This window comes from Furipterus horrens, unplaced genomic scaffold (genome assembly GCF_987537825.1).
Source record: "Furipterus horrens unplaced genomic scaffold, mFurHor1.1.pri manual_scaffold_5, whole genome shotgun sequence".
NCBI lineage: Eukaryota > Metazoa > Chordata > Mammalia > Chiroptera > Furipteridae > Furipterus > Furipterus horrens.
Genome location: NW_028327175.1, coordinates 89,951,738 through 89,964,516, shown reverse-complemented (window position 1 = coordinate 89,964,516; position 12,779 = coordinate 89,951,738). Strand labels below are relative to the sequence as shown.

Genomic DNA, 12,779 nt, shown 5'->3' with positions numbered 1-12,779 from the left:
CAAATTTCTCTGGTCAGTATCAATTGTTAAATACAGCCCTTCTTCTAGCTTATATGACTGTATTCTTCTCTCATATGTCTGATATTTTGTGATTTTAGAATTTGGGTTCAGAAAAAATAGGATTTGGGGAGTAAAAATTTCAGAAAAGGTTCTTAGGAAATCAAGGAAAAGCATGAGAAACCTATCAACTTCATGTCAAAAGTAGCCCAAATTCATATACTACAGAACTTTATTATTAAGACAGGCAGGGCGAGAGGGAGGGAAAGAAACACATTCTCGACAGTTCCTATAGGCTCTCAGAGCACCACATTATCTGTTATATAAAGCATCTAGCACAATATTTAAGTTATTAGAATCAAATGAGGAGCTGTTTTCCAATGAATTATAGAAACAACAGAGTGGTAATAAAAGCTGTCATGATGAACTAGTTTTTCACTCAATTTACCGTACACTTCTTTACAGCACTATACACTAGGGGGTTTCAAAATAATCTGTAGGATCACAAGATAACTGTAATCTTTAATAGTAAAAGATGCAAAAACTAGCATATTTCTTTGTAGTCTTTAACCCACTACACATGGGAGGCATAATTTGAAAAATCTAGAGGATAACAGATATGGGTATAATCAGACACCTGATAGATACTGACTCTGAGGAAACACCATGTGTACACGGGTCACTATTTCCATTAGGGGAGACGAGGCGGTAGGCCACTCATCTCAGTGCCTGAAACTTCACTGACAGAACACAGAACAGCAAGAGGAGAGAGGAGGAGCAGCATCCACCAGGATAGAAGCAGGAGATCATACAGGCGAAGGGTAAATTAGTATTGTTTTCTTTCTCTTTTCAATGTAAGTCAGTATTTCTCCCTCTCTTTTTCCAACTCATTTCTTTACTCTCCTTATCCCCTGACGTATTGTCTTAAATTTCACATTTCCATTTCTCTACTTAGATCTCTTTTTAAACAGGTCATCACTATTGTGACCTCTACCTCGTTATTCATAGATGGCCCAGATATTACTACATCATCAGATTAGGGGACTGTCTAGGCTCCTCTGGTTAGAAGAGTAGAACAAGACACATGCAGATGAATTGATAATGTAAGAGCAGCGCAGTCAGACATCAGCCCCTCCATCTAACACTCTGAGTTCACTTTGCAGAGGTCACCCGAACAAAGTTGTGTCCTGACGGATTTGTTTATCCATCAATGTGGAAATCATGTGGGTTATTTTATTGGGAGATAACTATTCTGTAAAGAGGTTTGGGGAAAAAGTGATTTATGAAAATAATGTCCACCTTATTGAGCTCTCCTATGGTATGCAGCCAAGTACTGTATGATCGTATTTAATCCTAATGACAAGTTCATTTTGCCAAGTCTAACATAATAAGGTAAAACAAATCATAGCAAATCAACAAAAATTTTATGATATGTAAAATATGTCTCAATAAACCTGCATAAAATAATCTGCATCTTTAGACATCCTATCCCAATATGAGTGTGGCGACCTATGGCACCCACAGAGTGACCAATGAGAGAGCACATGTAAACTAGTTTATCTTAGGGAACGCAGTGTAACTTGGCTTTGCTTCTCTTCTAAGGGTAAATAAACTTAAGCTTGCAAAAAATGCTTTCTTTCCTTTAAAGAGAAAGAGTGGTTATTAAGGTGGCTGTGGAGGAGTCTCTCTCCAGAACCTCTGCTTTATGCAATTTCAAAATGTGTCCAGTGTCTAAAACTGAGCATTTAAAAAATTAGAAAGATGTTGAAGGAGGTTCTATTGGAGTTTAGCTAATGGAAAAAAACACCTATGTTTGACGATGAGGAGCCATGAGAGAAAAGCTCTGTGCCAGGACAGGATGTGGAAATCTATGGATCATAGATAAAAGTTTTGAACAACAGATGTAATAATGTAATACAAAAATAAGCTGGCAGGTTAGTACATAGTTACGGCATGAGATCCTTTCAGCATAAAATAAAACCCAAGATGCCGTGCTGGAGTCATGGCAACACTCAGATGCTGTCACAAGCTGAACAAATGGAACGAAGGCTCACTTGACAGAACCCTGGTGTATGCTACCTACCATCAGAGTTCAGGCCTTTGGAATTTTGACTATTTAGTTCAATTATCTTTATGTCAGCCTCCCACCTCCACCCCACAGCATGTCCCAGATGCTCAACAGTGAGGACTAAGTTAGCTATGGTTTCTGTAGAGCTGGCATGTCAGGCACTAGGCAAAGTGCATTTCTTCATTTCCCATTTAAACTTCAAAGCAAGCCTATATGAAACAGCTGACATAAGTGTCACCTTTTACAGATAATGAACCTGAGAATTAGAGTAGCTAAGTAACTTGCCAGGGTCACACTTCTAGGAGATAAGAAAGTCAGGTTTCAAATCCTAGTTTCCTAGAGCCTGCATTCTTCACAACCTCATGCACTGCCTTTGTAAGTCAGCTATTTCCTATGATATTAATCTCTAGAACTGATATGGTTCATTGAACTTCTTTCCAAAACATGTAAGCCAGAACACACAATTTTTCTCCATTGTTTCAAACTCCTCCATAGATTGTTTTACTTCAATTTAATTTTTATACTTTAAATATATTATAATTTTTTCTTCCTATCTCAAATTTTATATTGAAAAGTACACAGGGTAATCTGTAAAAGTTAGTGACCTGAAATTAAAATTAAGAAAAAAAGTTATGTTACAAATACAAACAGAAAGATAAATAATACATACACAATATATATTATAGAGATTCTCTTGCTAAATGGGCACTTCCAAAGTTTGTAGTTAAACAAGCACTAAGAAATTGAGCTACTTTTAAAAATTATTTGTCTTTGCTCCTCTTGCTTCTAATTAAAGATCCATTCCCAACTTCAACCCCAATACGTTATGTACAAAGATAGGATAGTTGAATAATAAATGTTTTCACTGCAGGTAACTTATTTTTACTTGAATTCACTACTTTAAAGGATGCCCCTAAAATCATTATCACTTCTTGATAAAACCAGAGAACTTCCTTCCAAGGTAAATGTTTATGTTGCCCATATCTTTTTCCATACGTAGAATTCTTATATCGGAAGTTATTAAAACTTAAATGTTAAAAATTCATATTGCATTACAAGTGTATGTTCCATATAATGAAATTTGTTATTTGAAATATGAATCAAAATAACTTCTGCCCAGAAATGTACCAGCATGTTTGATACTTTCCGAAATTCATTAAAAGTAAACTGCCCATTACTAAATCACATCCATAACAGACTTTAAGAAAAAAAAGAAGTATCTCATAAAATGTATGTCAAAAAAATGTATGCTGTGTTAGAACTGTCTATGTAGTCTATGTATTTGGAACATAAAATTCAGAATCAAAAAGGTAATGAAAGTGGGGAAAATCTAGGATCTCAAAAGAAAATAGGCTGCTAAATTACCAATTCTTGATAAGAAAAGGGAGTATCAAAATGCACTTTGGTGATAAGTAAATCTATAGCCTTACTTCTGGCACAAAGATGAATAACTAAGCCACAGCTTTCAGGTTATAAGTGTAGTATATACCTTAATTAGGGGGAATGGCATCTCAACCTCCCCAGCTCACCAAGAGATGGTGATTGAAAATGATTATTTGTTGTGTCCTCTGAGAAATTAAAAAAGGAAAAATGATCGGAGTTTGCAATCTATTTAAGGAAAAGTTAACCGATATACACTAGACTAGTACGTGAGTTAATATATGTTAGCAACTTAAAACAGTACTTTGTGTACTAAATGTTCAATAAATAGTAACTGTTAATTGACAGTATAATAACACAGCTAAGTTTTATGGGGCTGACCACATACATACTATACAAAGTAAGCACTAATAGAAAGAGACGAGTATGGCCAGTGATAAGGGAAGGTTTTAAATGAAGGAAAACTTAAGCTGACTTATAGAAGTATAGAGAAGGAAGAGAGGGAACTACTTGAGCAAAGGAATAGAGGAGAGGAGAAGAGGATGAAGGGAACTTCATTCAGTACTACCTGTTCCTTTTCTTCTGTATTATCACCTCCTGAGAACAGGGATGCTAGTATGATTGTTTGGCTATAAAAGATGTGCATGCTGCCTAGTATTAGGAAATGAGGTTGAAATGGTCTATGTGTTTTCAGATATTTAAGGGTCTTAAATTCTTGGCAGAGGAGTGTATGTTTTAGAGTAGGTCATGGGCCATCACAGGTTCTTGAGCAGAGGAGAACAAATTAAGTGTTCAAGTTCAAGCTCTAGAGTTAGAAAACCTGGACTTAACTTTGAGCTCTTCTCTTATTAACTGCGTCTCTGCCTAGTTGCTTAACTTCTCAGAGCTTCAATATTCTTATTTGTAAGTGGAGATAATGGTGTCTACCTCATTCTGTATGAAAAAGAATGTAAAGGGTCAACCACACCGCCCATCACACAGCAAGCATTCTCAGTAAATCCCAGCTGTTACTACCCAGAAGGCTAGGTTCTAGATGGTGAGGCCTATGTGGGTGTAGCTACAGATCCAGGGAAATGGGGAGAAGCAAGCCATTCTAGCACTCTTGGAAGAAAACGTCCATTGGGACACTTGAACTTCAACAATTTAGAGCTTAGTGACCATTAATCTAAATGATGACGTTCAAATCAGAGAAGTTAGATTGAGTTTCTAAGGGTAACAATTTAGCTACTCAAAAATGATTTCAAATATGGAATTATCACACCAATATATCACTGTGATAATGTATCTACTTCCCTCTTAAATTTACTCTCCTGTTACCAAAGCAAGAGTTTAAGAGCCCAGAGTAAGAATGCCTAAAATCTTAGAATGAATCACAAATGACTTCAGTAGGCCTGGAAAGTACCACTTTGTAGGCAAAAACAAACGAAAAACCCAATAAACAAGAGAAATTTAACAAAGACTGCCACAGGGATAAACATCCTAATTGTGGAGATTAAGGGCCAAACTTTTAATAGCATCATGTTTATATGATATGTGACAGTGGCCACAAATGTCACTAGAAATACATTAATATACATAAGTGCCTGCCCTCAATCTCCTCAGAACTCCTCTTGAGGTTCTAGAAGGACAGGTACCATATCATATACATTCTTGTATTCCCCACCATTATGGAACATATAGTAGGCATTCCATTATTTGTTGACCTGAAATTAATCTGAATCTAGCTGTTCTAAATGAAGGTCTATGTTGGGGCCTTGAGCTTCAATGCTTATTGTCTACAAAAGTATTTTCCCAAAATCTAAAGCATTTTGAGTTAAGAGAATTAGTTCAAATGCTGTAGTGGACTTTTTTCAGTCATTCAAAACAATCTCCTTAACTGAATATCTAAATGACTAGGAATGTGAAGATTCCACAACTCAGTAGCTGTTGGGTAGGTGTGAGTCATTCTACTTTGTGTAGCTACAACTAAATATTATCTGAGGGTGAGTTCTGGACTACAAGTTTAAAGTCCTGGTTCCAGTCTTGCTAGTGCCACTTAACACGCCTGTCACCTCTAACTTAATCTATGAAATAATGATAAGACTATCCACAATACCTCCTTTTCTGGGAAGTAATGTATGTACAAGAATGATTAAGTGCAAAGGAAACAGATAATATTTAAGAGTTCGTCTTTTTCTTGAACTTGAATTTTTAGCATACATTTAGGTTTTTATTTGGTGGCAAGAAAAAACATTTTGTAAGGGCTACAGTCATAGCAATTTTTCTCCATCATCAATTTGTACATAAAGAATAAAGAACATCAGCTTAAGTTGACAATGCTGGGAGGGAGAGGAGAGAGCAGCCAAGGAGAATGGATGCTGGACAATAATATGACCAAAGCCTTTGAAACAATAAATCGAAACAGCTGAGAAAGCTATTCCTCCAAAACTTTAGCCCAGATGCCAACAGACACACAGATGAAAAATTCTTTTATAAATCCAAATTTTTATGTGGAACCAGGCTGTAAGTTTTAAAAATCAATAAATGCTGAAATGATGAATGATGAAGATTGAATCTTCATTTAAATAACTTATCTTTTTATATTAGTATCAATAAAGCATTTTAGGTACCTCAAGGGCTTAGTACGATAAAGAATTGGTCTTACTTAGATATTATATCTAAATATTTATCTTACTCAGATATTTATCTTAGCATCACTTAACGTTATGGTCATAGCAAAGAAGGAAATGCTGAAAGATTCTTTTCCTTTTCAAAAGAATGCTTGGGAATAACAATCACATAAATACTCATGCTTCTGGATAGAAAAAGAAAAAGCAGTACAGAGGAAAACAAGTTTCATTAGAGATTTCACAGAGATTAGTTTACAGAGATTAGAAATCTCTGTGACCACAACATATGAGTTTTCAGTTTCTTAAACCAGAGGAGTGTATAGGTCAAACAATGCGCAAATCCTATTATGCACATTAATCTTTTAAGAGGATAGTCACAACCCAATATTTGAAGTGTTTTATTATATATTCATTGTGCTCCTTGATCCCACTCCTATATTCTCTCTCTCTCTCCAAAAAAAAAAGAAAAAAGAAAAAGTGTATAACAAGTTTGTGTTAAGTACCTAACCAAAGCAGGCAGGCAGTCTTGGAGGGGGAAAGATAAAGCATATTTCATATTTTCCACTACTTTTCCACTCCCTTGAGAGGAAACAGTGAAGGGACTGGGGGAAACACACCCTCAAGGTCTGAAGCAAAGGAGGAATACACATCACTGTGAAACTGATGACCAGATAACATCTACAAGACAACTGCATCTTCCCACACGTCATTAAGAAGTAGGACAACTGAAATAAATGTCAGCACTCTGTTCTTGACAGGGCTGAGATCTGAATGGGTGCCCCAGCCCTCCCTCGGGAATTACAAAACGCCACTCGTGCTTTCGGCTCCAATAATTCACATCCCACCGTACCTTCCTGAAATGCAGCCGTGCCTTTTCTCTACCACAGAATCTGAGAAAGAAAAAAAAAAAAAAAAAAAGAGACCGGGCGCCGCAGAAAGCGTTCAAGCCTGAAGGCTGTGCGTGGAGAAGTTCAGAAAACTGTTTCCACCCCAAACCGTGCCCCTGGCAGAGAGAGGCTTGGGCGGCGCGCTTTCCATTGCCGCGGACCGTCCCGGCTGAGAATACTTACTGGGCTGAGCCCACTTTGCTCTCTCTCTTCCCGAGCACTTTGGCAGGCTTTGTGTCTTCCACATCTTGCTGTAGTTCGGTCATCGGGGCCGCGTCTGGAGGGCACCTTCAGACCTCCGCGCGCCGGCCGTCCCGCCTCTCGGTCCTCCGCCCGCGGCTCCCAGGCTCGGGGGCACAGGCCCAGCGAGCCGCCCCGCGCCCTGCCCCGCGCCCTGCCCCGCGCCCGCCGCCGCTCCGCGCATCCAGGCCCGGCTGCCGCTGCCCGCCGCCAACCTGGACACGTTCGAGCGGCCGCGATTGGTCCGGGCGGGGGTGGCCGAGCCGCCAAGGAGGGAAGGGGAGGGCCGAAGCGAAGTGACAGCCTCTTTCCCCAACCCAGGCGGCGGAGGAGGAGAAAAAGGAAACCTGTTGAACTAGTCTTTCTGGGAGAGGAAGCTAATTGGCCGAGCAGGTGAAACCTTTGCCTAAGAAGGCATCACACACTGTATTTAGCTTCCTGGTAAGAGGGGCTTTTTTGTACCCGGACTGTAACGAGACGGGAGGAAAATGAGCAGCCAGCTGTAGATACAGGAAATGGATGCGACTGAGTGAGGCTGCTTCTCACACGGATGCGCTGCGTGGCCTGGCCTGTTCCCCAGCCTAAATTATTCAAGCAAGGATATTGCCTCGTTGAGGACTCATTCGTGGGGCCTTAAACAACACAGCAGTTCAGTAACAATGGCAGTGAGAGGTGGCTGTCTTTAGTGGTTGTCTGGTTAACCCTTCCTGGTACTGTGGGGGAGAAGCTTTCATCAAAATCTCCTAATGACTTATTTGTTATGCACTCAACCGATATCGCCCTGGCTGGTTTAGCTCAGTGGATTGAGCGTCGGCCTGCGAGCTAAGTGTCGCTGGTTCGATCTTCCAGTCAGGGTACATCAGAGAAGGAAAACTCTGACTCCAAAAAACCTCCGCTGCCTTGCGGCATACCTCTTCAGGGGAAAGGCTAAGGGAGTAAACCCCGACAGAAAATCCGGAGCCGGAGTCCCTAAGGCGGTTTGACGTTGTAGTCAACACCGGCAACTCCTGCGGCGCACCTGAAGCCAAGCTGTATTGACTCCGTCTTTCCCTTGGACCCTTCAGCTGCGAAGAGAGGGGGGGTCTGCTGCATGGGCAACAGCAGACCCTCCATATCACCCTGCCCAGGCTCTGTAGCTTCAGCGTCATCGCAAGATGTCGATTCAACACGGGAGGAGACAGATACAATGTCACTCCCGAGTCGGACTGCACAGCCATTCTCGGCGGTGCAGATAGACTCTTAAGAAGCTACACCATCGTCTCTCGAGACGGACGGCTGCCGACGACGACTCAACCGATAAAATGAACGCTTCTTCTACCCATCTCTTGGTGAACCTTCGACTTGCTGGTTCTGTCTGAAGTTTTGCATTTGAAGCATCCATTTATTCACTGAACAATTTTTTTTTTTTTTTTTTTGAGGGCTACCATGTTCCAGGCATTCTTTGAAACGTTCGCTTCTTTTAATGTGTTGGGGGTTTTCAAATTTGCTACCAAGTATCTGAGGAGAATAACTTGCTGGAAGCCTAAGTTTACTTGAAAACAATTACAAGTGGCAATAGTGGAGCATGATATGGCTGGGAGAAAAGTTACTAACTCTGTGCTCTGGGGCTGCAAGTCCTTCATTTAAGAAAAAAAAAATTAGATTTAAGAATAATTACAAAGGCTCTGCAACCGTAGTGTTTATGTGAACATATACATGTGTGTATGAAAGAAAACACCTACCCTTCTAAATAACCTCAAACATTTTGGAGACTCATGTTCTTTCCAACGTTTTCTTATTCCTTCTCCGTCCACTAGCTTATATCATTAGAAAACGAAACTATATTTTTATAGCCTGCATGCTCCAAAATTGATTCTCATGACACTTGAAAAATAAGTAAAAGAAATATGTTTATGTAAAATTCCATGAGCATTCTCTATTTTCCTGTTCGTTTGTTTTTTGTTTGTTTTGTTTTGTTTTGTAGTTTTCTTCCTGACCACTGACCCCTCCAGCTGGGTGGGGTGGGGAAGGCTCTGGGTGACCTGGAAACTTGGAAGTGATGCTCTTCAGTGTCCATAGCTGGCTCTTTCTGGGAACATTAATCTTTCGGCCTCCACATCCTTTCTCTAGCCCAACCCCCTCTTCGGGATTGGGATGGGATAGGACAACAGATGAGGTTGTCACCAGCCCAAACTGGGTAGTGACTCTCTCCATAAATCTCAGGTGCCCTCCAAGCTGCCCCCACCTCAAAACTCAGACCAAAACTGGTTTTTCTAGCCCTCCAGTAATTTTTTTCAGTACAGTAAAATATACATATTTATCATTTTAACCTTTGGTAACTGGGCAATACAGTGACATTAAATACATTCACAATGTGTGTAACCATCACCACTATCTACATCCAAAACTTTAAAAAAATCATCTCCAACATAAACTCTGTATCTATTCAACAATAACTCTTCCTTCCCCACTCCTCCCAGCCTCTGGTAACCTCTATTCTACTTTCTGTCTCTATGAATTTGTCTGTTCTGGGCACGTCATATAAATGGAATCAGATGATATTATTTCTTCTGTGTCTGGCTTACTTCACTAAACATAATGCTTTCAAGGTTCATCCAAGTTATAGCATGTATCAGCACATCATTCTTTTTTATGGTTAAACAATATTCCACTATATGTACTGTACATTTGTTTATCGATTCATCTGTGGATGAACATTTGGGTTGTTTTTACCCTTTGGCTACTGTGAACAATGCTGCTATGAACACTGATGTACAAATATCTGTTGGAGTGCCTGATTTCCATTCTTTTAGGTACATACCTATGAATGGAATTGCTGCCCATAAAGGTAGTTCTATGTTTAACCTTTAAAAAACCATGGTCAAGCCTTTCTTACTGCATGAGGAAAGTCAGGTGTTCTCCAGCACGGGTATCCAGCTCCACGGATGAGCTCTCAAGTTGCCCTGAAACTTGCTCTTTAGTGTGTTGGATGAGGACTTCAATAGTATGATCTTAAGTGAGAAAGGAAGGGTGGGGCTGGGGGTAGGAGCATGTGGGGAAATAGCAGATAGTCCTTTCCTAAAGGGGGGAAGAATTAGAAAGGAGCAAGTAAACGACATTGTTTTACATAGCGAGATTTGCCTAAATTTAAAAGACATTGTGAGACAGCTTCCTAATTTGTTTATTCTTGGGGCTATTACACAGTACAACGGAATGGAGTAGCCAAACAACAGGAGAGATTTCATTGTAGTGTGAGAAGAAAGAGACGTAAGATTATGTGTAAAATATACTTTAGGATGCTCTTTGATTTTTCTCTAATAAAAAGAACCTTCACTTCTTTTCATCCTAGCCACTGGGAACATTGTTTCTTGTTTCTAACATCAAAGAGTAGTTCCAGTCGATATTTTTTCCAGCTATTGAAGCAGGCCAGTAGAAAATGCATGCCTAACCCATCACTTTTCAGATGGTAGGGGCTTCCTTTCAGTAGCTTAAAATATTGATCAAATGTTGCTCTCTTTTTAAGATTTATCGGGTACACTGTGCATCAGTCCATAGTCCCAGGGGCAGAGTTCAAATATGTGTTTGGAGATATGAGCAGAGCTAAGGTCGTAATGTGTAGTCAGGTAGTTACCTAATTTATGACATGTGGTAGGTTAGTACTTATTAGCCAATATAACTACACGTGAAGTATTGTCACATGCTTGTAATTTTATGCATATTGTCCAAGGACACGTTTTAGAAGGTGTTGATGCTTTTATCAAGATGGAACCTGGAAGTTCAGTAATAGTTTAACAATGCATAATATTTGTTACATCAATGTCGTAAGTTAAAGAATTCCAGGAACACTTGTCATACCATTCCTGTTTCCAAGTTAAGGTCAATAATCCAAAGGAGGAAATGGGAAAAAATTGACAGCTCAGAAGAGAGCCATATAGTGACTCCGAATAACTTAATTATAAGACTTTATAAAAAAATTGTAAGAATGAAAGTTGAGAAGCATTATGTGAAGGGTGCCATTACTGAATAATTTCTGTCAAACATGAAAGAAAGTTTCTTGATGAATACAGTCATTAAACATTGGGATGTGATTCTGCTGTAGGCTATGAGATCTCCTACTATAGAGGCCTTTAAAAAAATAGTTAAAATCAAATAGAATGTTTCTGCACCAATATTTCCCAAGCCAAATTATACCACAGAGGGGGGAATCTGAAATATGTACTTTATTCCTCTCTCTAGGGATGAAGCAAGAACTAAGCTTAGCCTCTGTGTTGAGAGGAACAGGCAAGATGGTAAAGACCTACTGCTCTAGGGGAAGATGGCAGTTGGGAAACACTAGTATAACTCTGATTCTGTGAGAAAGCAGAAACAATTGAAACTCTTCAATAGTAAAAAATAAATGAATGATGCCACAAAAACAGCAAATTAAAGAATACTGCAAAATTTTAAAATACATGTCTATTTTCTGTATGGTAATATAAATGTGAAGTGGGGAGGCCTCAGTAGTGACCGCCCCACCAGGTTCTGAGGGAGTCCCGGGGCTCTTCGAACTAGTGAGGAGAGGAGCTGGCGCTTGAACTTAGGTCTTCTGACCCCACTGCCTACCTCCTACCACTTCTCCAATATACAGCCTCTCCTGCTTCAGTTAGAACTCTCCCACTTGTAGCTCTTTCATATGTTTCTGTTCTGTAATAGTTTCTACATGAGGGAAGGGAAAAATGTTGTCTGCCACACACCAGACAAAATTAAAAGATCAAATCTTCATCATCGTTTTTCAGAGAAGAGCCTGAGCTTCAGAGAGTTTAGTGACTTGGCTAAAATTACAGTGACCCATGAGGATGAAGACCCAGCTTTCCTGACTTCTAGTGGGGTGGTTGGAAAGGTATAGGAAAATTAACACAGCAAAACAAGGTTTGTTACTGGCAGAGAAACGTGCCTTATTGGAAAGTGTGGGGGGTGGGGAGCCCGAGGACCCTCAGACATATATAATGTTTGTGGGGAAAGAAGTGTTTGAATCTAGAGTTGTCTTTGGGGGCTGCATGCTGCAGTTCTCCGTTGTTGTGTAAATAACCACTTCAAAGCTTGGTGGCCTAAAACAATAATTGTTTTCTTTCTCATGGTATGGTGGATTGATGGGGCTCAGTGGGGTGGTTCGCACTTGGGGTCTCTCATGCACTAGTAGTCAGGGGCACCCAGGGCTGGAGTCATTTGAAGACTCAGCTAGGCCGAATGTGCACTCCTGGGTCTGGTGCTTCAGCTGGGATAGCTGGAATGGCTGGGGCCTGGCTGGGCATTTTAGTCTCTCCACATGGCTAGCGTGGGCTTCTTTACGACACAGTGGTCTCAGTGTAGTTAGACTTTTTATTTGGAGGCTGGCTTTCTTCAGAGAGTGCGTTCCATGATACCAAGGTAAAAATCTGCAAGGCTTTCTATGAGATAGACCTGGACACCAGGCAGCTTCACCTCTGTTGCATTCTGTTGGCCAAAGGTGAGCCACAGGGTCAGCCCAGGTTCAAGGAAAGGTGTGACTACAGGAGTATAGTTCACTGGGGACCATCTTTGGAGACCAGCTACCACAGTGCATATAATAGATTAGGCCCTCTGACTATAGGTACTTTGTCC

The 12,779-nt window shown here is 40.2% G+C and overlaps 1 protein-coding gene across 12 annotated transcripts in view; it reads right to left on the bottom strand.

Annotated features, from left to right (window-relative positions):
* Positions 1-12,779, bottom strand: part of GRAMD2B (GRAM domain containing 2B) — a 117,148-nt gene that overhangs the window by 50,076 nt on the left and 54,293 nt on the right. For 2 of the 12 annotated variants that reach the window (XM_090276640.1, XM_090276646.1), the window contains exon 1: positions 7,125-7,422. The exons of 7 other annotated variants lie outside the window; for them this stretch is intronic. In XM_090276640.1, coding sequence (XP_090132766.1) covers positions 7,125-7,188 — 64 coding nt within the window. In that variant the 5' untranslated portion in view covers positions 7,189-7,422. Of the gene's footprint in view, positions 1-7,124; positions 7,424-12,779 lie in introns of those variants that run through there. 3 more of the 12 variants (XM_090276645.1, XM_090276649.1, XM_090276648.1) reach the window with 2 other exon arrangements.